The 25908-nt window shown below is 39.3% G+C and overlaps 2 protein-coding genes and 1 long non-coding RNA gene across 6 annotated transcripts in view; 1 reads left to right on the top strand and 2 right to left on the bottom strand.

Annotated features, from left to right (window-relative positions):
* Positions 1-17399, top strand: part of TTC39A (tetratricopeptide repeat domain 39A) — a 51552-nt gene extending 34153 nt beyond the window's left edge. For all 3 annotated transcript variants that reach the window (XM_083509625.1, XM_083509624.1, XM_083509626.1), the window contains 7 exons: positions 1070-1161; positions 2283-2403; positions 6957-7068; positions 10137-10251; positions 11869-11985; positions 14763-15798; positions 16148-17399. In XM_083509625.1, coding sequence (XP_083365751.1) covers positions 1070-1161; positions 2283-2403; positions 6957-7068; positions 10137-10251; positions 11869-11985; positions 14763-14880 — 675 coding nt within the window. In that variant the 3' untranslated portion in view covers positions 14881-15798; positions 16148-17399. The remainder of the gene's footprint in view (positions 1-1069; positions 1162-2282; positions 2404-6956; positions 7069-10136; positions 10252-11868; positions 11986-14762; positions 15799-16147) is intronic.
* Positions 11793-14509, bottom strand: LOC310709750. The gene is made up of 2 exons (XR_014527673.1): positions 14465-14509; positions 11793-12361 (listed from the first exon to the last, which is right to left on the bottom strand). It is a non-coding gene; the product is annotated as an uncharacterized lncRNA (long non-coding RNA).
* A 1220-nt stretch (positions 17400-18619) lies between the features above and the next one.
* RNF11 (ring finger protein 11) overlaps positions 18620-25908 on the bottom strand; it is a 29730-nt gene continuing 22441 nt past the window's right edge. For both annotated transcript variants that reach the window (XM_083509766.1, XM_083509765.1), the window contains exons 2-3: positions 24341-24510; positions 18620-21233 (exon numbers count right to left, since the gene is read on the bottom strand). In XM_083509766.1, coding sequence (XP_083365892.1) covers positions 21062-21233; positions 24341-24510 — 342 coding nt within the window. In that variant the 3' untranslated portion in view covers positions 18620-21061. The remainder of the gene's footprint in view (positions 21234-24340; positions 24511-25908) is intronic.

The following is a 25908-nucleotide window of genomic DNA, read 5'->3' as shown; positions in this document are numbered from 1 at the left end:
TTCAAGGGATAATGTGCCTGGCAGGGTAGGGGTGGGGGTTGTGAAATATATTGCTAGTGGGTCTTGCTACCTGATTTGGACACTTAGAACATATTAGCCCTATTGATGTGTTATAGTCAATGCAGTTGCAGCAAGGCTTAGTTCCTGCTGGCAATGGGTGAACCTTTGTCTTGACTGTACCACTTTAGACTATAAGTGAGTGCTCACATGCCTGAACGCTTTTCTTTACAAAAATTGCCCACACATAGAAACTTAGCCATTTTCCTAGTTTCATGTAGAGATTGTTGTTTCGTATGAATAAGCATCCAGTCTTTTGCACCTCCATCTTCAGTCTGAAATGGAACCATTAAACATAGATTTACCACTTTAGGTGAGGACAAAGCCTAAGAATAGCCTGCTTTCGGGGCAGTGCTAGGCAAATGGCAGTGCTGTTGGATTACGATTCTAGACTAATGGTGCCTTTTTTGAGCCTATAAAAACAATGTTAATCAGGATAGATTCATGCCATCCTCAGGAGTGAGAAAAGGAATAGGAATGACCATAGTCATGTACTTTTGACTTAACTTCCTTGAAACGAAGTGCCCAAAAGCTGTTCCTTGGTGTAAGATCTGTTTTCTGCAAACACACACACACATACTAAACTGTAAAAGCAGGGCTTTTTTTCAGCCAGAAATCATTGGAACTCAGTTCCGGCACCTCTCAGGTGTGCGCCATTGCCATAATAAGAGAACAAGGGAGGCATTCATGGTGCATTCCGGCACCTCTTTTTCTAGAAAAATAGCACTGTGTAAAAGTATGTATCTGTACACACATCTTCTTTGCAAGTAGAAAAACTTGGATACAGAAAGAATTGAGTTCTAGTATATGTTTCTGATGTATTTACTTCCCTTTTCTGCTTCGATTTGGTTACAATATCCTAATGCAAGAATATATGTTCTAGGTAATTTCACTTATGATAGTATAAGGCCATATCCCTTAAATGTTTCACCATGCTGTCTTAGATATTGAAGATGACACAGGAATATAAATTACAATAAGGATTTTTAATCATACGTAATTTTCATTTTAGGCTACATACATATATATGAAAGCAGCTTATCTCTGTATGTTTGGACCAGATGATCATAAGCCTTTTGGGGATGATGACGTTGCACTATATCGGTAAGATTACCTGACTCTCCACAAGGCCTATATATTGACTGAGATTAGTCATGAAAAAAATACCCATTGTATTCAGCCCAGCTCTACACCTAAAATTGTAACTTTGTACATTCCTCTGTATTTAACACCAAGCCATATTTTAATTTATGGTCAATGGGATAATTCAACAACATTTCTTGAATATAGTTTTAATTTTCTCCTACTACTTGAGACATGGGAATCCTACCCACAATAACATTAATTGAATCTCTTCTTCTGTGTCACATGGGATAGAGGGTCAATATTAAATGTATATGGAGCAACACATGGAAATCTTAACACTTCTATATAGGCTACATTCTAGCCACAGAAGAGATGAAAGTTTCTGCACCCCAATTTTGCTCCGTCCTGGCATGCAACAGGGTGGTCACAGTGTTAAGGATGCATGTGAACCAGACAAGGCAAGCCCTTAAGGAGGGCATGAAGCAGAGCTGGAAGGGTTGTGGCCTATGGAGAAGTCTGCAGGGAGCATTTGGTGGTCTTTAACTCTGGGGCAAGACATGGGGTGGATAATTTGAATTGGATGTGCCATTACTCTAGCTAGTGCAGTACCATCCTCAGGTATTTGTTCTAGGAAACTTGGAAATGCCAGAATCCTCAAACTTCTGTAGCTGCCACAAAGTGTTTTTAAATTACGTACAGGTTTAAGGGGCCCTGAGATGCATGTCTGATTCTGTCACTAAGCAGCTGCCCAGAGGTCAGGTGTGATGTAGGAATGGATGGCTCCTCCGTGAATGCAGAGCAAGATGTCTAGTTATTCTATGATGTTGATATTTTGATGGTGCTGTATTCCTCCTCCACTACCACTTTCCTTCTTTCTGTTTTATGTTCTTTTAAATACCTAGATGTTTGTCTATTTGTTTACAATCAAGCAGTATACACATTTTGTTAAATAAAATAAGTACTTCTTCAGAGCTGATCATCTTTAGAATGGAATCTGCTGCTTGACAATGCAGATGGAAAAATATAGGGGAGAGTTTTCAGTTCTGATTTTGTCTTTCTAGTTCAGAGGGCTGCAGTATGTAGTAAATAAAGCAAATGAAATTTTGTATGCTTCCTTTCATCTTCCCCACACCTCACAGGGCTGTGCCTAGTTTGAAACTGAAAATAGCAGGAAAGTCCCTGCCTACAGAAAAATTTGCAATTCGGAAATCCCGCCGATATCTATCCTCAAATCCTGTTCCACTTCCTGTACCTGTTTTGGTAAGATGAAGAGGCTTCCCCTGCCCATCCATTGCTTAGAGATCTCATTATTTATATAAAAACTTCCCTGGTATTTCTTTTTTAAATGAAATGGTTGTTGGGGGGTGGGGAGAGGCTTGAAATGCTTCTGTCGTGGCAGCTAATAATGGATACTGCCTGTGCATACTTTCATGCATATGCCCTGCTGTACCAGGGGAAAACAGGTGGGTGGATAATGTGGACAACAGCTTAAGTATATAGAAATGTATGCAGTCAGTTGCATAACACATTGTGGATAAACCATATTTTCATGGTTCTTTGGATTGTCCTGAATACCACCATTTGGTAGCCAAGCCCCAAGCCAAAAGTCCTGCTTGGAATGCATTTTGGCTTGCCTCCTGATGAAACTGAGTGATGATTGATAATATTGTCATTTATCTGTTTTAGACCCCCTAAGTAGTAGCAGTTGCCAGGACATTGTTCTGTTCGCCTCAGACATTGTGGTAGATTGCAGTGTTTAGCTGGTGATATTGTGAGGTTTAGCTAGTGATAACATTGCAACGTTTAGCTGGTGAGTTATCACAGTGTTGAAAACCAAATATCTCTCAGCTCTTACACACATTGTGATTTGCGATATATTGCCAGCTCAAATATTATGAAACAATTATTACGATGTGAACTTCAAACCAGTTTTGCATGATATATTGATAAATCACCCAGTCTTAGCCTGCATCCAGTGATTATGGCTACTGGGAGCAAATAAGCACCTACATTACATCTCTTTCAGGTCAAAGTTAGTGGAGTCTGGTATTGAAACATGTGACTCTTGCAAGCCACCTTGACTTCTATGTGTCCTCCCTTTTCTGCTGAACTTGCACTACAAACACAGCAGATGGTGCTCTTTAACAATTCTCTCCATTGAGGAACTGGAAGTTGGTATTGAAGCTATTTATAGCACTCTGTTAATAGTTAATTGTGCTAGGTCTATTTGGTTTGGATCGAAAGGTCCTTACTGCTGGAAGCTTCTAATTTAAAGTGGGGGGGGGTATATTTTGTACTGCAATTTTTATTTTTTATTTTCTTCAAATCCCTGCTAGAATGATCTTGACAAAAACACAGTTTCTGCATTCAGTTACAGAATTGTTCAGTACAAAATATATAAAGCTGATATAAAAAGTGATGCTGCTTCAGTTGAATCTGTTCAGTCTAATCTACCAAGACAGGAAGAAAAGTAATGTGCAGGGTGGCCTAACCGAGATAAAAAGTAGCTAAGAGGAATAAATAGTATAGGATCAAATGTTTTGCTTTTTATTTGTCCAAGGAGACTACAGACCTTGCAGTTTTTCAGTCATTGCATACCTTTCCATAGCAGTGGATGTTCAAAGTAGATAGAAATAAAATGGAACACTTTCTTGCACATCTCGGCATAATTGGGGGTGTGGCTATTGGCATTCTCTAAGAACAAAGGAATTCAGCTAGGCTGGATGGACAGGCTGAACATTGTTTGCAGGGGGGAAAGGCAAGGCCTGAAATCTGGCAAAAAGTGTAGCAGTTCAGTTGGTCCAGCAGTAGATAAAATTTTCACTGCTAACTACGTGCATCGTGCACATTTTTATAACATTCTGATCTTTGAAAAAGTGGTTGTAAAATATATTTCAGAGGTTAGCTAGTTCACAAGCATTATTGTTGTTATTATTATTATTATTAGTGCTTTTTTCTGGGGGGATGCAGGGGGACTCATACCCCTAAACATTTTGTGAATCTAAGTTTGGCCTCATTGAGGGGCAGTATTTCAATATGAGTAGGAAAATGAGAGTACCCCTAAACATTTCCCCCCTGAAAAAGTTCTTCTTCATATTCAGCATTTATGCATACTCTTTGAACAAACTGAAGTATACCAGATCAATCACCTTTGTAATCTTTATAACAATCCTGTAAGGTAGGGCAATATTATCCCTATATTGCAAGTGGAGAGTGGGTAGACTAAGACTGAAATATGGTGGCTTGCCTAAGAACCGCATTGTATTGTGGTTGAGGTGAGATTCAAACGTTAAGTCTGCTGGGTCATAATTTAGTCAACCTGGTATTCAACAACATCTGGAGAACTACAATTCCCATCAGCCTCACCCAGCATCAGTCAATCATTTTATTTGTATGCCACCTTTCCAAAGTGCTCAAAGCGGCTTGCAACATATTTTTTTTAATAACATAGCTATAAGCCTAGCAAAAGTAGCCATAAACAATAAACAAAACATCAAAAAGTACGTAGCTAAATTGAACAATTTCCACATAAATCATAAGAGCCAAAATAAATATATAAAAAATAATATCAACGACAGGAGCACCTGCTCCCAAACAATGCCCCAGCCCCAACATGTCCTGTGGTCAGGGTTATGGGAGTTGTCAGTGGTGTTCTGTTGTACAGCACTGTTTTGGTGCCCCCTGCAAGGCAGGACCCAGTGCAACCCCACCAGTCCTGCTACCCTAAAACCACCTCTGGAGTTGTTGTAGTCCACAACATTGACAGGAACTTTGCGGCTACCCCTGCCTTAGTCTGTTGAACACTTCCCCCACATTAACATCACTTGCTACACTTCTCATTTGAATTTTAAATGGAAAAGCAGCTGAGCTTCATTTCAGTGTCTCTAGTCAGACCATTGATAGGGAATGGAGCCAGAATATTATGATCATAATAGGGCTATGTTTATTTGGGCTACAAATTATAGAAGGGAGAGGCTTTCACTAGATTTTTTCCACAGAACCCTGAGTTCTTTTAAGTATTATAGCCAACTAGCTTCAAAACCCAAATTCAAATATGGGAAATAAAGTTTAATAGCCCATTAAATTCATTATCTCATGCTTCCTTGAGGTCATCACATGGCACAAATAGTCCTAGTAGTTCCATCTTCTCTGGTTCCTTTGGAAAGTTCTTTCTGTTCCTTCCCTGCTCACTTCTTTTTTGTGTTATTCACTCATATGCTAGGTAACATCTGAAATAGAAATACCCATATAAAAGTTTCAGCTACTATATTCCTGCTTACCCACCTCTGCTATCCCATTGCTCTTGCCATTTCACTATTGATCACCTGTTTTTAAGGTCCAAACTAGAAAAGACTGGAAATAATTATAAATGTATGTATGTTTATATTTATTCATATACAGGCAACTTTCCACTAATGCAGGGATTACATTATAGGTCCTCGAATGCATAAGTTAAATGTATGTAAGTTGGGTACACCCTCTAAATGCCTTAATTCTAACACTAGCTTGATGGGAATTTAGAGGGGGCTAGCATTCACAAACTCATAACAATATTAAAGGGGATATATGTGGGTGCACTTGTGCAAATTCAGCATTTATTAGGAGTAATGTTAGAAAATGCAACAATATTATGTCATGGTCATCAGGTGGTTGAAATGAAATGTGACAAGAGTGCCAGTGGGATATAGGCCATTATTCGTCAGTTCCAGTGTAGTAATTAAGTACTCAGTGATTCAGATCAAACTTCCTAGAATCAGTTTTCCAGTTGGCCCCATATTGATAACATCTCCTGGATTTTGTGATTACATGTTACACAGGTGATCTCAGCTTAGCAAAGGAGCAAACTAAATGAAATATTTATGTCTAATTCTTACCATTAATATTAATCAGAGCCAATATGTTGCTTGCCATGGGAGCTATTTGCTTCTCCCCAGGGATTCTTTCCTTTACTGAGTTTGCATACCAATATCACAAAAAAATGTCCTGTTGATTCTTTCTCTTATCCTTTGGCTGAGTTGCTATGGACATGAATGTTCACAGACATTCTGCACGATCAGAGTGAATGAGTCAGCAATTTGCTGTCTGGTCAACTTGAAGCTTCCATGATAAAACAAAATAGTTCATTTTAGAGAGAGCTTATGCAGACCAAAGGTTGTGAGAACCAGTATGAGTAGGTTGGAAAGAAGGCCTAGGAGGTAGGGTGGCTGAAGAAGAAATGAAACCATGGAACAAGGAGCAGGAACCTTATGAAAAGGTTGGTAGAAGAAGCAGACTTGAGACAGAGAGAAATGGAATTCTGGAGAAACCATGAGAAAGAGGATCTCATATGGCTTTGGGACAAGACGCTATGATGAGAGAGAGAGAGCAGTGTTGGTTTACCTAGGAAGCTGAACAGAGGTTTGAAATCCAGAAGGCTAAAGTGAGGATAGTGTAGGCAGCTGGCTAAAGCTATCTTGATTTTGAGGGAATTAGGAGTGGGGAAGGTTGAAGAAAGGAGGAGCCAAGTTCAAAATGAATATTGAAGGAAAATAGTAAGTGAATGAGGGAGGCCAAATCCACCACTGAGAGGTAAGAGGTGGGGGAGCAGAAGTTAGTCTTGCAGTGTTGTAAAGACAACCAAATGAATGAGTTGGCTTTCTGATGAGTTAAATGGTTCTGGAGGTTTTTTGTCTGTTTTTGCTGAAACTGGCTAACTCTGCTTCCAGAATATTTGAACTAAACCAGCTAATTGTTTGGGCTTAACACCTCTAGTTTCCAGTAACTAAATTTCTCTACTGCTGTAACAACATGCTCTACTCTGATATCGCATCTAGGAGATGATGTATGTCTGGAATGGTTATGCTGTGATTGGGAAGTGTCCTGACCTGACTGGCGGTATTTTGGAGTGCTTGGAAGATGCAGAAGCAGCCCTGGAAAGGAGCCCAGGTACCTCATGTCTAATTTCAGAGGGTGTGGTCCATGAGAGATTGTGGTTGTCCGTCGAGTTGTTAGACGGTAAACCTATTAGCCCATTTTTATTTAATCAGCAAGTGGATTATGGGTCAATGAGTTGATGATACAGATAGTAGCAGTATTTTTACTGTTGCTTTGGCCTCCCCTCCCCAGTTACTACCTTATTAAATTGGGGGGAAAATACTATCGTATTTTTCCATGTATAAGACTAAAAAATAATGCAAAAATTAGGGGGCGTCTTATACATACATGGGGCCATTCCCCCCCCCCCGTTTTCTTAAATGAGTCCCCCAAAGTAGGAGGCGTCTTATACATGGGGGCGCCTTATAGACGAAAAAATACAGTAATCACTTCCAGGAATATACAGTGGTGCCCCGCAAGACGAATGCCTCGCAAGACGAAAAACCCGCTAGACGAAAGGGTTTTCCGTTTTTCGATGCGCTTCGCAAGACGAATTTCCCTATGGGCTTGCTTCGCAAAACGAAAAAGTCTTGCGAGTCTTGCGATTTTTCCCCATTCCCCCCCCTTTTTCTAAGCCGCTAAGCCGCTAATAGCCTTTTAGCCGCTAAGCCTTTAATAGCCGCTAAGCCTTTCATAGCCGCTAAACCGCTAATAGCGCTAATCCGCTAAGCCGCTAATAGGGTTGCTTCGCAAGACGAAAAAACCGCTAGACGAAGAGACTCGCGGAATGGATTAATTTCGTCTTGCGAGGCACCACTGTATTTACAACTATTTTTATATTTGGATGTAAGTTTGGGAAGTTGACTTTTCCTGACAATAAATTGACTGCCTTCAGTCAGTCTCTGTGTTGGGAGAAGTTGACTAACCTTTAAGGATGCAGTGGTATAACTGCATGTATGTTAGTCGGTGTGGTAGGGGGCGAGATACAAGAAATAAATGACTTTGGCAGTACAGGGACACAGGACTTTTGAACAAGATGCAAGGGGAAATATGTATGTATGTCTCAAGCAAAGCTCTTTTTTGCCTAATTATGTTTGGTTGTATTCAACATAAAACTAAGTAAATAGTTCCATCAGCACAAAAATTTCTATTTGCACAATGTTGTTGTTGTTTGTTGATGTTTATTAAATTTGTATACCACCCTTCATCCATAAGTCTCAGGGCAGTTCACAAGATAAAACTGCAATATAAAAGACACAAAATACATAATAAAAATAAGAACAAAAACAAGCCAATAACCCCCCCTCCCACAACACATTTAAAAGGGCATTGGATGCCAATAAGCCAAAGGTCTTGAACGTCTTCCCACCCCAATCTGTTTTAATCTGCATAGCAGATTTTGGGAGTGTACAGGTTACATGATGGAGGTGGAGAGGGTGGGAAATCCCACTGCACTTGCAGTAATCCTTCCACCCTTTGTTTTATCTTAGAAGGCTTCTGATCAGTAGCATGTTCTTAGCTGCTACATGCTAGTTCTAAATAACACTTGGTTTTATTTTTAATTGACCATTGGTTGATGACATTTTAATTTGACCAGTCTGGGATTTTTTTAAAGCTCAGATATTTATTTCAGATACACCAGTTAATGAAACCTAGCAATAAGGAATGCCTCTTTACAGCTATTGGTTTCCCCTGCCATTATCTTTTTGTCTTCACACGATATCAAAGGTTGGATGAAGCAAAGTTGTACTCAGAATAGATCCATCAAAGTCAATGGATAACTTACTCATATCCATTGATTTCCATGGGTCTACTCTGAGTATAGCATAGGCAGGTGCAACGCAAAAGTTTCTTCCCAGTGCATCAAACTACATTTAGCGAAAAGGAAAGGAAAGAAAAAAAGTGCATTGTCGCCTGGGCCTTTCTGCAGTACAGTACCTTACAAGGAAGTGCTCTCTCTGTAGGAAGTTTTGTACCTTGTGAAGTAGGACTAGATGACCATTGGGTCACTTCCAGCTACGATTCTATGATTCTATAAGTAGCAATTGCTCTCAATGGCAATTGCAGTAAAAGGGCCACAGCAGGGTATCCTGTAAGGCTGCAAACAAGCAAGGCGCAAAGAACTGTATATAGCCAATTATCGGTCAGACATGACAAACTAATGCCCAACTGGATACTGAAACCAGACAGGAAAGGTCACTATCTTCCCAGACTATTTTTGGAGACACCTGTCAGCAACACCCCCCTTTTTTGCTTGCATGACTAGACATTTTTTGCCTCTCCTCTCTTACATCATTTAGCTTTTATGTGGAGTGATTTGGGTCAAGCACACTTCATTTTCTCCTTCACCCAACAACTTTAGGTCCTCTTGTAGGCATTTGTGTGTCACTGCCTTTTATCTACAGACAGCATGGGTTAGCCAGAAGCAACCTCCTTTAATCTCTTGCTAACCCGCAGTCACTTCAGTTCAGTAAAAAAATCCCTCTCTCAAGTTTAAAGCCTATGTTACTTTGGATCCCAGCAACCATTGCCATTTCCCCCATAATTATTGAAAAGAGGCAGTAGAAAACAAACAAACAAAAAACGTGGTGATTTATGGTGTATGTGTGTCACTGATGTAACTGCATATTCTCATCACACATCTGTTCTGTATTTCTTTTCAGCTTAAACTGTGCTAAACCTCAGTTGTACTATTCAATCCATTAAGCTTTCCTTAAGGATCATTGTGGAGAAATCTCAACAGGCTGATACTTAGATAACATGCAGTGGGATGGTTACTACTTTAATTATGGTCACACTTGATGTATGGCATAGGGCAGCTTTCCCCAATCTAGTGCCCTCCAGATGTTTAGGACTACAACTCCTATTAGCACCAGCCAGCAAAGCTGTTGCAGTTCAAAATGTTTAGAGGGCACCAAGTTGGTGATAGCTGCTGCTGCTGCTTCTCTCTCTCTCTCTCTCTCTCTCTCTCTCTCTCTCTCTCTCTCGCTCTCTCTCTCTCTCTCTCTGTGTGTGTGTGTGTGTGTGTGTGTGTGTGTGTTTGTGTGTGTGTGTGTATTGTGATGGAATAGTTTCTTTCTCCCCCTTTTCAAAGTTTACAAAATTGTCTCAGTTCAGCTCCCTGTTGCTTTATTTTTCAGCTACAGATTTGTTTGTTGATGATCAGTGTGTAATCAAGTTACTGAAAGGGTTGTGCTTGAAATACCTTGGCAAGATTTCAGAAGCAGAAGAACACTTCACTTACATTCACTTAAAGTAAGTGTCCTAACTAGAGAAGATGACAGCGCAATAAGAAATACTGAGCCACATCAGCTTATCAAAACCTGTGAGCATTTCTCATTGGAAAGTGATTCTATAGAGATGTTTCAAAGTTTGGCGTAGTTAATGGACAACCATGCAGTTATATAAATTGTTGTACATTTCTGTATCTCACTATGTGCCTAGGTGTTGAACTTGCACCTCTGAATGTTCAGGATATAACAGAGGTCAGGATTATGCCTATGTGTCACAGTGGAACTCAGCACTGATAGTGCTCTTTACAGAGGCAGTCTGTCAGGAGTGGGACAGCAGTAAATCACATGACATCAGTAAAGTTAACTCTTTATTCAAGAAAAGGTCATCTCAGGAGGTGAGGCCTAGTGAGCACAGCAACTCGTCCCATTAAAACGGGGGGTTCCCCACAATTTCTTTGCATGCAGCCAGTCCATGACACAGGCACATCCAACCCACAAAGCAGGTTCCAGTATTCTACAAAAATCCTCAAACATTGAGGAGACCCTCCTCCTGTTCCTCTGCTGATTGACAGAAGAGTATAGGAGAGAGGCTGCCTGCATCTGCCACATGAGTGGGTAAATGTGTATTGGCCACTTTGGCCCTGCCTACCACTGCCATGCAGGCCCCAGAAAGTTGGCCAGGCCTCAGAGGCCTCAGTGCAGCCTCAGGTCAAAAAAGGTTAGTCATCCCCTGCCCAAGTTGAATAGAGACATAACCATCATACCACAAATTTTGCCAGAAACACAATTTAGCTGTGTCCTGGAGCACAAAAACTATATAACCAACCCCTGCAATGTAATGTATATTTGTACAAATATGCAGGTGCGAATCCATAGTTATATCACACATATATGACTACAGTGGGGGTCACTTGTTTAATTGGCTTCCTTAATCAGCATATCTGCCCTGACATCATGATGTCGTTTCATGCCAGTAATGTATTAACTATGCTGAGAAGTGATGAGGTCAGCACCCAGGAGACTCGGAATCTGTGGCTGATTTAGATATTGATTACAAGCTGAGGCTGAAAATGTAGAAATCCATCTGCACTTCTGGAGCCCCAGTTGTATGACCTGATGCTCTACTCTTCAAAATAGAAAACGAATGTGGGAACAGTTGCATTTCCTGTGCTTCAACCACTCCTTTACTGTCATAAAACTTTACATTGAAACAAGGGTACAGTACATGTATCTGTACACAGAATCGCCCTTACTCTGTCCCAAGACTGCAATATAATATCAATCCCAATTACAGATGAACATGGGACACTCCATGTTCTGTTATTATATTGTAAGGAAGCTATAACTGCATTGACTTGTTTCCTGAAAATTAAGTCTCTGGCCAAACCTGTGGTGTAACTCTGAAAGCCCCATGTGCAGGTGCTTGTAGGTATTATGTTCAAGTAAGGATCTTGAGGAGCCTGAGTGATGCCATACAAGAATGGCCATGGGATGTTCTTTGGTGCCAAAAATGTAGATTATTTAACAACCTAGGATACATTCAAACAATGTGAATCATTCGTGTCAGCACCAAGTGACTTTATTATTTGATTGTAGATAAAGCTGCTGTTGTTCATTAATTGCTATTTCTTCTTTAAAGTGAAAAGAAGATAAAGTATGATCATTATTTAATTCCAAATGCACTGCTTGAACTTGCTTTATTATACCTGGACCAAGACAGAAGAGAAGATGCTGTGAAGATCCTGGAGCGAGCAAAGTAAGCCTATAATAAGCACTTGATTATTAGAACTAGATAGAGCAGGGGGCTGAAACAGTGGTGGTTATTTAAGTGGAGTGTTGCAGAGTTCCGTCCTGGGCCCCTTGTTATTCAACATCTGTCTAAACAACTTGGACAAAGGAATTGAGGGGATACTCATCAAATTTGTAGATGGCATCAAGCTGGGTGTGGTAGCCAATGCCTTAACAGATTGGCCAATGTTGCCTTAACAGATTGGAGAACTGGGCCAAAACTTAACACACTGAATTTCAATAGGGACAAATTTAAGGTTCTACACTTAGATAGGAATATGGCATGAGTTTTGTATGCTTGTGTAATACTTTTCTTGAATATTCCTTTCTTCCAAACGTTTTCTCTGTGGAAAAAGAGAAATATTAATGTTGTCATTTATCCTGAGCTTGTTTTCTAAATTACTTAAGAATCTATTTCCTTCCCTCTTTAGCCAGTAGGGGGAGAATAAGTGACTAACATGGAGCAGGGGAGAGCCTATGGGCTTGGGGAAGAGAATGGGATCATGCTGACTCTTTTTAACAAGGCTTGCTAAAAAATGTGGGGGTGGGGGAACCAAGACTTGCTTTAGCTGACCTAAATCTACATACTAGCACAACCCAGGTTCTGAGACAGAAGAGAAGCCAATAAAAGCAGCTGTAAACAAACACACACCCTAATTCTGTCTTCATAGGTTAAAAATAACAGGTGCAATTCAGGTACTTTTTTCAACACTGATTGTGAGTTAAAAAAATACAGGCTGCATTTTGGAGACTACTGATTTTGCTATCACAAAATGGATTATAAGATAAATAATGTAAAACTGAAAACCTGGATTCTTTTCTAGTTGTACCCAATGGTGCCTTAAGAGTTAGCAGGAAGTACCTGATTTTTCTCTGCTTCCCACCATACCCCATAGTGTTCTGGAGGATCCACTTCAACCCTCTAAAGCATCTTTGAAGGGAGGGCAGGAGCTACCGGTGAAAACTAGTTATTTCATATTGCACAAACAAAAGTGCTCTCTACTAGTAAAAAGTCAGAATTGGATACCCTTCTTTAAACACCTCACATTGTATGTGTAGTATACCAAGTTTTTATGTTAAGTTTCTAAATATGTTCACTTTCTCACTTTAAAAACTGCCATATCTATAGGACTTGATCATATCAAGGCCAACCTGTCTAGAAAAATAAACACCAAGCTTTATCAGATTATTAATTAATTAATTGAATGAACTTAATGTAGAGTTGAAAATAAAATTCTAGGGCCCAATATGTTAAATATTTTGTGTCTTGCTGCATTCCCCACTGAAGCTACCTTCTTAGCTCCTTGCAGTGATATCTAGGAAGACGTATGAGATGCTTTTGTTGTGTGAGATCCCTGCCCATTTCTCCATTTCTTGGCTGCTGTAAGCTGGGAAACTTGTAATGTGATGACACTGCATCCCATTATAATTACTCCTAAATGAGATTGTAAGGTGTGCACTTCCTATGGGGATGCTACTTTCAGCAGTGATGCTGTGGCCTACACAATATGAATCCTGACAGAGCCAAAATGAGGTATTGGCTAGTGTGCTGAACTTGGGTTACAAGGTTCTATAGTCTAACTGCAGCATTCAGATAAAACTCTCAGGTTAACTCTTGGGTCCCTGTCGAGGCCCCTTGCCATTCCAAGTTTTAAGTTTGTTTAAGATTTAAGTTTGTTTATTTTTACCTTGAGCAGCAACTGGGCTGGCTGAAAAGACAAACTGTCCTGTCTTCCTCTAATGTCTCTGGGTCCATAGTGCAAAAGCATTTTAATAGGAAAGGAAGAGTAGCGGGGGTGGGCACAGCTAGTGGCCAGTCAGCTTTGAGGGTGGAAGTGTTTTGCATGTTCGTTGGGGTGCTCTCTCTGAGCATCATCAGTTTGTTCTTGTGAAATGGACATTTTGGGATGCCCATGACATCTGTTTTCCAAATGTTCTCCTGGGCCCAAAAAAAGTTTGGGATCCCTGACCTCACCAATTAGACTGTTGCAAGGATGAAGTGGATAATCCCTGTGTATCCACTGAGTGCTTTGAAGCTGTCTCTGTGACAGAGCGTACGCTTTGCATGAGGATTCAGTCCAAAGCATCCCCAGTTTAAAGGGGAACTTGGATTGCAAGGCTTTGAAAGATCTCTGCCTGGGAGCCTGGTGAGCCTCAGTCAATCAAGACAGATAATATTGCACTAGACCAATAGCTTGCATTTTGTATAAGGTGCTTCATACATTGATTGGGTTTATGTTTTTTGATAATACTTTACAGTATTGCTTAAATATCTTATTTTTGTATTTATGTACTCTCTGGGTTTATTTTGTATTGAGGGGGAAGATAGTTTAGATTTCTTTTCTCACTTTATACTCACCATAAAAGAGCAACATAGAGTTGCCTTCGTGTGTGTTTGTGGATTCTGAACTTTAGATTTATTCATTTTTTGCATAATGGACACTTACCGGTAATAGAGACTTGCTGTTTTGTTTTCTGGGCTGGGGGGCAGGATAAGCATGTATGAGTAAGCATGAGTAAGCATACATTTTCCAGGGAAATGTTAAGACTTGGAACTACAAAGAGATGCATCGTCCTGTTCTCTGTGTCTCTATTTCAGAGGAAGCAATGAAGACATTTGTGAATTAAGTTTGGTTTTTCTACCTTCACTTTGTAAAAATTGTTCTTTTAAATATTGCAATACAATGATGATGGGGAGGTGCAATATTTAAGTGCCTATCACAATATATCTCTGTTTTGTTTTAGGCAAAATTATAAGAATTATTCCATGGAAACAAGAACACACTTCAGAATTCAAGCTGCTTTGCACCAAGCCAAATTGTCTCCAGAAAATGGTGTTTTGGAAGCGGAGGTTTCATGTTAACTTTTAAAAAAGAAATCTTGTTTGGTATGCAAACTGCCACAAGAGGACATTACAGGCAATAGTTTTAAGGTGGTCTTTGTCAAGTTTAGCACAAAACGTATTTAAAAATGCTGAGGGGTTAACAAACCAGTATTTCATTCCACAACTGTTTATAATATATACAAATGTGACTTACTTTCTTTATAAGTTTTTTAAATAAGATATTCATGTTTGTTAATTTGGCAATGAATATTTAAATGGATGAAATCATGAATTCTATAGAGTTGCTGACAAATACCTAGATCACACTTGGTTATGAATATAACGTTTATTTTCTACATAGACTGAATTTTTAAAACTACTTTTTAAATGAGGTAATAATTTTCCTGATAGAAGGAACAACCAATTAATAACCTTTGATTCAGGTTTAATATTATAATGTACTGTTCTTTAATCTCGCTTTCATTTTTCTCTCTTCTAATGTATTCTATTTTGATAACCCTCAAGATGCCAACAAATTACCAATGCAGCCAAAATCCAATTGCAACGTGCTGTTGCTTACCAGTTTGAAAGAGTTATCAATGTTGAAATAGCCAAAGAACCAAAGTAAATAAACCGGAATCTCTCTCTTTCTGATGCAAAAGTCACATTTAGACTGCATTAAGAAAACTGGAGTTTTTCAAGAAGTTTAGTGTTGGTTTACTCTTTTTGTTAAGCAGCACACGGTTATTTTATTTCCCCCCTAAATTGGCATATGATTTGGAACAGGGATTGTCAGCATGGTGCCCTCCAGCTCTTGGGACTCCAGCTCCCATCAGTCTTAGCCACATAGCCAATGGCCAGGGATGATGATGCAACATCAAGGTGCCAAGTTGGCTACTCCTGTTTTAATATTCTACTGGAGGCATTGTGAACATTCATAAGCCATTTTAGAGTACAGTGGTGCTCCGCAAGACGAATGCCTCGCAAGACGGAAAACCCGCTAGACGAAAGGGTTTTCCGTTTTTGAGCTGCTTCGCAAGACGATTTTCCCTATGGGCTTGCTTTGCAAGACAAAAACGTCTTGCAAGTGTTCCGATTTTTTTCCGCTCCCCCCCTTTTTCTAAGCCGCTAAGCTGCTAATAGCCTTTTAGCCGCTAATCCGCTAATAGCCGCTAAGCCTTTAATAGCCGTTAAACCGCTAATAGCGCTGAGCCGCTAATAGGGTTGCTTCGCAAGACGAAAAAACCGCTAGACGAAGAGACTCGCGGAACGGATTAATTTCGTCTTGCAAGGCAGCACTGTACAGATTTTTTTTGAACTGGAGCATGTCCAGTTTGGATTAGCAATATCATTTGGGAGAGTGTTAATCATGCAGTCCTTCCTCTTTAACTAGCTGCTGGAACTTTTTTTTTGCGAGGGGGGGAGGTCTGCTAGAAATTTAGAGAGCACCAATGACCTCTTTGGCAGATGGCTGGATTCACTCTCTCCTTCTTACCAAACAATTGATTGGCTACTATTTAAATAGGACTGCACATATTGATCAGCCCCTCAGTGGTATTACAGAATGCCCATAGGTTCTGGAAGTCACCAATTTCTTGAAGCAGGGTTAGAAGCTACATTGCAGAAACAATGTACCCACTATAGATTTAAGGTGGCAGGAAGTTTGACACATTCTGTTGTACAGTAGGGGGATGATTTGTTACTGCATTTCTGTTACTTGCAGGACTTTCTTATGGAGTGTGTCAAATAGATTTGTGTCATTTCAAATTTCACCTTTCTTTAGTTTCAGTAGAGAACTGAAAACATAGATTTCACATGTGGCTGATTTCTCTCAATGCAAAACTAATATATACCAGAGAACCTTTTCGCTGAGTAGGCATTATTAATCTTTTCTCAATACAGTATACTAAAGACTCTTTATATTGGATGCAGAATATGTGTACAGTGCAACTATAAAAAGCACAAAATCGAGCTAGCTGTTCTTGTATTTTTGTTGTATGTATCATGTCTTCCCTTATACCCTCCCTCCCCTTCTTTTCAAAATACCCTTCTTGCTGAATAGACTTCCAGCAGCATTCAGGAAAACCTAATTGTTGCATTGAAGAGTGTTTGAAATCAATGGAAATGACAGCTTGGACATCTACAGATTTATAAGTAAATCCTAATGAGTTCAGTGGAATTTACCATTAATTTTGGATGTTTAAGATGGTAACAGTATAGTTCCATAATTCCATTGTTTTTAATAGAACTTATAGGCAAGTAACTTTTGAAAGTTATGCCTATTCAGGAAACTAAACTAAACTGTTGAAATTGATGAAGGTTGTGCAGGAGTATTGCTTTATAACTTCTAATAGTATTAAACACATATTTAATACATACTTAAGCGTAAGGTTAGAGGCGATGTTGTTTAAGCTACAATCTGAAAAACAGCAAGCTTTTGTAGAATAATTTGGGAAGTTTTGTAGATTCACCTAATTGTCATAGATTTTTGTGAATGTCATCCCTTGTTCATATCCTCTTAACACCCAGCAATAAAGAAAGCTTAATGGTCTGTTGAATTGCTAATGTCCCATTAGATATTTTTTTTATTTTACAGTAGGTACGACATATTAAATAGCGCACCCAATGTCCTATTACAGGTCTTTATGCAATATTTTTGTCAAATTTCAGTGGTCTTCCTTTGTTACCAAGAGCATTCAAACAACCTCAAATTCCCCTTTGCAATATGGTTGATATTTACTTCTACCTATTTAAACTTGTTGCGTTCCCCCTGAAAGATCCAATTCACAATTTGGCGGTTCTCATGGAGGAACAGGCAAGTTCTTTGAAATATATGGTGCTCTGTTTTGCATTAACTGTTGGTGTTTTAATGTCATAATGTTTTCCAAATGGAAAAAAATGAAAAAAATAATGTTATAATGCCTTTATTTTGCAGTGTTGTTTTAATGATATTTTGCCATGAAACATGACATTCAGTGGTGCCCCGCAAGACGAATGCCTCGCAAGACGAAAAACTCGCTAGACAAAAGGGTTTTTCGGTTTTGCGTTGCTTCGCTAGACGAATTTCCCTATGGGCTTGCTTCGCAAGATGAAAACGTCTTGCACTTTTTTTTTAAAGCCGCTTGAAGAGGCGCAGTTGCGACGGACCGTGCTTCGCAAGACGAAAAACATCGCAAGACGAAAAGACTCGCGGAACGAATTATTTTCGTCTTGCGAGGCACCACTGTATAAAGAAATAATTTACTTTCCATGTAATGTACAACTCATATTTACAATAGAGTTTGTTTTAGCCAGAGGATCATACGATAGAGTTTTAGAACAAAAGTTAAACTTAAATCTATCCAGTGCTGCTTTTCTATATATAAAAAAAAATGTTTAGGGGGTACTTATTTTCCTATTCATATTGAAATACTGCCCCTCAGTGAGGCCAAACTTAGAAGTATGCATACCTCTCGTCTCCCCCAGAAAAAAAGCACTGAATATGTTATGAAACTATGAGGGTTTAAAATCAATTTATATAAAATTGGTTTGGTATTTGAGTAAAAGGCCACAAGGCAACACAAATATAAGCACAACTCTTTACTCTTAAGGGCACTTAATTCTGTATTTAGCATCTTCTTTTGAAAGTCTCTTACAATTTTAACCCTTTAATATTTTAATAAATAGCTTAATAAAAAGTAGAAGGTTTGTGAAATTAAGTTGGGAAAACCAGTTACAACTCACTGCCTCTGTCTTTTGAAAAAAAATCTTGGGAACAAACAACAATGAACAAGAAAAAGGTGTTTAAAAAGTGTTCATTTGTCGATTTAACAATCCAAGGTAAAAGAAGAAAAGTCTGGCTATAATACTTGACAAGATAGACATCAACATATATGGAAAACAACAGGTGGAATGATAAGAAAGGTAGTATGATTTACTACTGAAAATATTGCACAACTTCATATTTTTCTTTCTCAGATTTACTTTCTGTAATTAAGAATAGCTGAATTAAAGGAGGGGAACTGGAAAAGGTTTGCAATACAAATGCAAATCAACCCAAGACTGTATACTGCTAGTTACTTTCTTCCAACAGTGCACCATTTATACTTTAACAACTATCCCAATCCAGCAGTCTTTTGCAGGTATGTCGATTCTGATGCAAACACTGAAGTTCACTTACAAGGGCAATTTGGAGTATGCCCGAGTTTGCCTTGACCAACAAAACAAATAGGGAAAGGCTGCTTGCATAGGTGCTGTGTATACACCACTACACACCATGGGATATGGAAGGCATTTGAATGGAAATAGTCTACAGTGTCTTATACAGCATCTTCCACAGGTTAGTGGATACTTTTGCAATCTGCCAACTAATCCTGTAGAAATTATTTTACATGTAAATGCTCTATTCTATAGCATTGAGGGAGGAATTCCACATTGTGCTCTTCTGATCTTACCATCAGCCCAAGCATTTCAGCTTGCCAGATGGAAGAAGCCTCCCTCTCCTCCCCTTGCATGCTGTTCTGGGGGGTCTCCTGACACACATCCAGAGCCAATTTCAGGAAGCATGGGGTGAGGAGAGGGGTGAAAGCCCTGTTGCATAAGTCCTTGTGTACAGCTTCAGCTGATGGAATTTGTTAGGTGAATGCTTACAGTCTGCAGTGCTTATACTGTAGACATAGTCTTCAGTGCAGTAGTTGTTTACATACAGTTTCTTCGAATCAATCAGAACAGTCCTTGATACGTTGCCTGCATCTCATGCTAAACTAAGACGTTTCAACATATTGGCTTTAAGTCAAAAGTATAAAGGTCACATTAAAGAATGTTTTAAGAGAACAAAACTCCACATCCTAAGTGGATTTTTTTTTTTTACAACTACCCTCTCTGCAAGACTGCATCTATCAAGCACATCACTTTTCTTTTTAGTTTCATAAATGTAAATACTTGGAACAGCCCTTACCAGCTGTAGGATCACTAACTTGATCAGTTTTATGTAATTATTTGCCAAATATGAATTTTGCATATAAAACATAAAATATAGAATATTTTAATATCTGCCGACAGACTGCTATGCCAACCAAAAGAATACCAAAGGTACACTTAATACACAGAAACCGAGACACAGTATGGTCTTGAGAATCTAAGAAGTACAAAAACAAGAGATGCAGTATTTTTTTTATATGATCCAAGATGAAACTTTTTAAAAAGAATGCATCCCCAACAAATTGTGTTTTTGAGATGCAGGGTGATCTTTATCTTGTCTTCATCATGCTCCATTTTAACTTAATAAATGTAAGATCAATTTTAGTATTTAAATTCTGCACTCTGTTTAGAAAGAAAATGATGAAAGGAAACACTAGAAAGGCAAATACTGGTTTGTGTTGGTTTTCTTTTAATATTGTCACATCAAAATGTCTCATATAGAAAAAAGTGCATCTCAAGTTTGCTTACAAGCTAGGAGATCTTCTCAAAGTCCACATAATCCTAACTGCAAACAAAATATAGCACTTTTATAACACGTTATAAATAAACTGGTTTTCAAGCATAGAGCCAGCCCCAAAATAAGAATACACTATTTTAGAAGACCTAAGGCAAAATGGATTCCATTTCCAATGAATAAAAAAACTGTGCAAACAAGCTTGAAACTATTTTTGTGCCAGTGTTATAAAATGTAGCTTTTTTTTTTTGTAAATAGAGCATTGACCCAAATACCAGGAACTTGTGAAGCAATCTGAACAAAAAATTTTCTTTAGGACAAAGGATACTCCAGCATCCCTTTCTCCTTTTTAGTGCTCTCTCTCTCTCTCTCTCTCACACACACACACACACTCACCCCCCCCCCTAGTATTCTTGTCATTCATCTCAAAGAAGCTTGAACAGGAAACTTCCTGGTGGGCTGCATCCACACAATTTAATTTTTAACATATTTTATTATTCACACAGTTCTTCTGTATGGGTGTGCTAACAGGCTTTCTTAAGGAGCAACTATTTGTAAGCACTGGATCAAGGCTTTACATAAAAATAACTTCCTACTTTTTCTATAGTCTATAAATGTGTTTCTTCTTCCTTCCTTCCCTCCCTCCCTCCTCCCTCTGTCTGCTATTCAGGATATTTATTCTTAAGAAAGGAGATTTTATTGTGCATGATTTTGTTTCCTAATCCCTGGTTCTTTGGGCAGATGGCAAAGGATCAAACCCCTTTAAAGTGGATGGTTTCCTTGACAGGTCAGAAGAGAAGCTCTGGCTCAGTTAGTCTCGTAGGAGGACAACAGTGCTGCATCAACTGGCTCCATGCAGGAAGGACACGTGAAAGATCTCATCAACCAGTCATCTATACAGTCCAGGTGGTAAATATGCATGCATGGCAGGAATCTGATAGGGTCCCCGTAAACAAAGTCCATCATACAGATCACACATCTAGAAAGGAAAAAAGGAAACAAGATGGAGAGAATCTGAACTCAGCTGAAATATTAGCCTGCCCACCTCTCACCAAAACATAAGGGGAAATGCTTGTTGCTGAAGCACCCATCTGCTAAAACAAATAGATTAGCCTAAACTTATTAACTTTTAAAATTTAGAGATGTAGAACTTTCCTAAATAATTTTGAATATTCTTTAGTTTTCCTATTATTGATTCCTATGTTTGCTTATACAGTGGTACCTTGGGTTAAGTACTTAATTCATTACGGAGGTCCGTTCTTAACCTGAAACTGTTCTTAACCTGAAGCACCACTTTAGCTAATGGGGCCTCCTGCTGCCGCCGCACAATTTCTGTTCTCATCCTGAAGCAAAGTTCTTAACCCGAGGTACTATTTCTGGGTTAGTGGAGTCTGTAACCTGAAGCGTATGTAACCTGAAGCGTATGTAACCTGAAGCGTATGTAACCTGAGGTACGACTGTAGAACCATACCTTTTGCAGGGGTTTCATATCCACAAGCTGCTAAATAATAGAATAAGTGCACTTGCTTATATCTGATGCAGCACCTAAAATTAATCTATAGTTTTAATATAAAACTACTTTGTTTTTATTTATTACTTCTACATTTTATCTCACAGGGAACATGCATGTGTTATGCCTAATGTTGGAGACAGATTCAAGACCTTTTAGTGCCATTTTTTGAAAATAACAGTCATGGACATTTACATTTTCTTTCCCAGCAACCACTGATGTAACCTAAAATCAGTTAGCAGAGGTTAATCCAAATAAGTCAGCAGAACTCTAAGGCTGTTATAATTGCAAATTTCATGGCAATATTATCATGCCAACTTTTTTCTTACTTTTTCTGCTTAACATTCAGCATCATGAAATGCTATACAGAACTCAGAAACTTGACCACTATTTTGTGGTCTTTTGGTTGGCCCTAAGGAAGGTCTTTCCCTCCTGTAGATTTGGAGCCATATTAAACACTTGTTGTTCCACTAACAGAGCAGACTTCTGCTTGTCTAACAGAACTTTCCCTTGCAGCCTGCACACACCCTCCATCTGTTCCAGAAAGTGGGAGGAAGCTCAGGAGATTTGGGGGGCGGGGGCAGCAAGAAGCTCCATTACATGAGGGCAACTCTGCACAGGCAATGCTAGATACAACTCTTGATATTCCCCCCCCCCGGTGGTCCAAAGTTTATTGTAACTCTTTTGTAGCTTACTCTGGAATCATTTTCGACGGTAATACCTTAAAGTTGCAAGCTGCTTTGAGCCATGAAGGAAAGCAAAATATAACTCAAAATCAGTCTAGAAATACCCACAGCATGAGGTTTTTTTTCTTATAAGTGTGTTTGCCTTGTAGTGCCATTACGGAAAGAGCATATCCAATTACTAGGAGCACTGAGCTGTACAGGTGTGAAGGAGACATGTGGAGGGAAACTGCTTGCTGCCTTATGAAGTTTCTTGGTAGCAGAGGGAGGTCTTCCTGGAAACAAACTTACTACTATATTCACTTGATATGACCTTCCCTATAGGCCCACCTTCAAAGATCAGCAGGCAATGTTGGAACTTAATTAGAAGTATCCTTTTGCAACCAGAAAGGGCAACCCAGTTTCTTAATTAATCCATTGTGAATTAGACAAAAATGATGTCATGACTGCTGTGTGGAGGACTGGCTCACAGTATCCACTAGGTTGTCCATCCTCTTCAGTCATTACTCAGCTGTGACAGCTATGTGCCACCCACCAACCCACTTCGCCAGGAGCCCCTCAGAAATCAGCATGACAAACCCAACTGGATTAGCGTTACTGGTTTTGGATCCAGATTTTACATAATAGTGTGAGATGGGGCACAGAAGGCTTCGGTTGCACATTGCTCCAAATTTCTGAGTAGTGTTCAAGAGCAAATATTGCCAGCCTTATTTCACAGTGGGCAAAATGAAGGAGTTGGGTTAAAAAAAATTACTGAAGTCTTGTGCAAGATCTCTGTGGTTAGGCAAGGAAGAAATAAGAGTGATTGTATGTATATGCAGTCTGAGGCAATACTGCAAGTGTTCCTCCTCATCAGGTTACAGCAGCTGATGAAAACAGCTACACTCAAATTCTCTGGGTGGCTAGCTTGTGTGCAGGTTTGGGGTAAACAGTAATAGGGGTCCGGAATTACAGGTCACCTATTGAAACAGCATTTTATATTTAAGAAATCACTCATCCCAAAAATGCACTAACAAGCATCTACGCCATTAGTGGCTGCAGATGTATAATACTTACATGATTTTCTATGGTAGTGAAAATCCAGTTTATAAAGTGAGGGGAGTAATGGGCTGGGATTGTTTTGACAATGTCACATGGAATGCATGAAAAAATTAGCATGCATGAGCAGCACTAATTCCACAATAAATTACAGTGGTGCCCCGCAAGATGAATGCCTCGCAAGACGGAAAACCCGCTAGACGAAAGGGTTTTCTGTTTTGGAGGTGCTTCGCAAAACGAATTTCCTATGGGCTTGCTTCGCCAGACGACAATGCCTTGCGAGTTCCTGCGGGGTTTTTTCCCTTTCCCCCCCTTTTTCTAAGCCGCTAAGCCGCTTATCAGCTGATCCGATCAGCAGATAAGCCGCTAAAAGCGCTAATCTGCTAATCTGTCAATGGGCTTGCTTCGCAAGACGAAAAAACCGCTAGACGAAGAGAATCACAGAACGGATTCTTTTCGTCTTGCAAGGCACCACTGTACTGTCTGGAAGCAGCCTATGTCAAAAAGGTTCTGAAGAAGACTGAGAATATGGGTATTCTCAGTAGTGGCACAACCTTCCCCTGGTAGCATGAACAACTACATCTTTGTGGTTCCTTATCACTGCAAGATAATTCTTATTCAGCAAAGCCTGTGGTGGATTTGCTTAACTTTATCTGATCTATGAGATTTTTCTTCTATCGTATTTTGTGGATTTTTCTGATGTTTTCACATATTGCATTATCTAATTTCTTCTTTGCAACAATTATTCTGATGAGAAGCAACTTACACATTGATGAAAACTGATAAGTAATTGCTTTTAGTGCAGCTATTTCATGTATTTACATAAGTGATGTTACCACAAAAAATGGCACTTACTCTCTGATCTTTTTCTCAGAACCATCTCTTCCTGGATCATAGACTCCTTTCGGCAGGTGCTGTATAAGGCCTATTCGTTGCGCTATCCTAATTTGTTCCTCTTCTGTAAGCTGGGTTGCTAGGCGGGTCTGGCTGGGAGTAGGATGGTAAACTGGAACTGGAACCTGTTCCTAAAATTAAAAGAAAGAAAATGAAAACAAATGCATTTGCTTTGTCAGTTTTAAAGTAATGATAGAAATGGACTTCACAGTATATGGAAATTTAAACCTCTTTCTTTCTGGGAGGAAATGTGTGTAACACTTCATTCTCCTTTTTAGTCTTATAAGCCATAAAATGGGGCAAACTGCAGTGCCATCATTGCTGGGAAGCTGGCATGGATCTATTTTAGGATGTTCTCTGTACAGACAATTTGACTTTTGTTTCTATTAGTTGCCTATGGATTAGTAAAACAAATGCATAACTATGACATGAGAATTGGAAAATTATGCTTGCAGGCTGGCTAACTGATGAACATATGGCCTGCCAATACAGAGAAAATTATATATTTTAACTATTACTTGACACCAATCTCATCATCTGCTTAAAACAAACAGTAACTTGATGTTGTAAGTTAGCGTCATAGAAATGAAATGTAACAGACCACTCAAACATCTGAAATACTGAAGGTTTTTGAATACCCTTGTGCCCAGACAATACAACTAGTTCTATTTAAATGGAAAAAACACCACACACACACACACACACACATTTTAAAAGTTTAAGTGAAAGTCTCTATAAAATCTCCAGGCACATTTATGGTAGCAATATCTCAAATACATACTCCTTTTTGTGTGGTGTTAGTGCAGCTACGTCACCTGTAAGTTTCCTGGGCTAAGGTGTGCCATCTCAACAATCACAGGTACAGGGTCATTTGCACAACCACATCACTGTAGTTTCAGTGTTGAGACACAACAGTGTTGCCACAAAGCAACAGAAGAGCTGCACGTGGGCAAGGATAAAATGCACCTCTGTGCAATTATGATTTTTAGCTGACTCACTGTGGGCTGCATTTTTGGTTTTCTTCCATCCATACCCTGTATGTATGCACACTGTGAATAATCACATAATCTATCTGAACACACTGCATTAGCACACATATAACACTCAGCATCTTCTATACCGAACAGCCAACTCCTCAGAACAGTTCCTGTAAAAGGCTTCCCTTTGATTCACCCCTCTTCCCACATTTATGCTGTATGTAAATGGCAGGTTACCATGCAGTGATTTTTTAAAGACCAATTACTAATGGAAGGGATTCCTAGTTTCACTTAATCCCCGAAGCCCCCCCCCCCAAAGCTATGAACAAATGGATACATGAGAGCTGCCAGATGGACATCTGTTAATCTTCAGCAGAAGGCGCTTACGGACTGTAAAATGGAGACTTCCCCATTCCACTTTTCTTTGTGCCCTTCATTTATCATTCAGAAGCCCTTTTTTATCTTTGGACAATTAGTGTATGTTATTTCACAGGGGTGTAACTACTGAGTATGTTCCATCCCTTTTTGCAAATAAGAAACCAAATTAAAGAA

The sequence above is a fragment of the Podarcis liolepis genome (assembly GCF_965112155.1).
Source record: "Podarcis liolepis genome assembly, chromosome: 6".
NCBI classification, from domain to species: domain Eukaryota; kingdom Metazoa; phylum Chordata; class Lepidosauria; order Squamata; family Lacertidae; genus Podarcis; species Podarcis liolepis.
The sequence above is the reverse complement of the archived record's forward strand: the minus strand, read 5'-3'. Positions and strand labels throughout refer to the sequence as shown.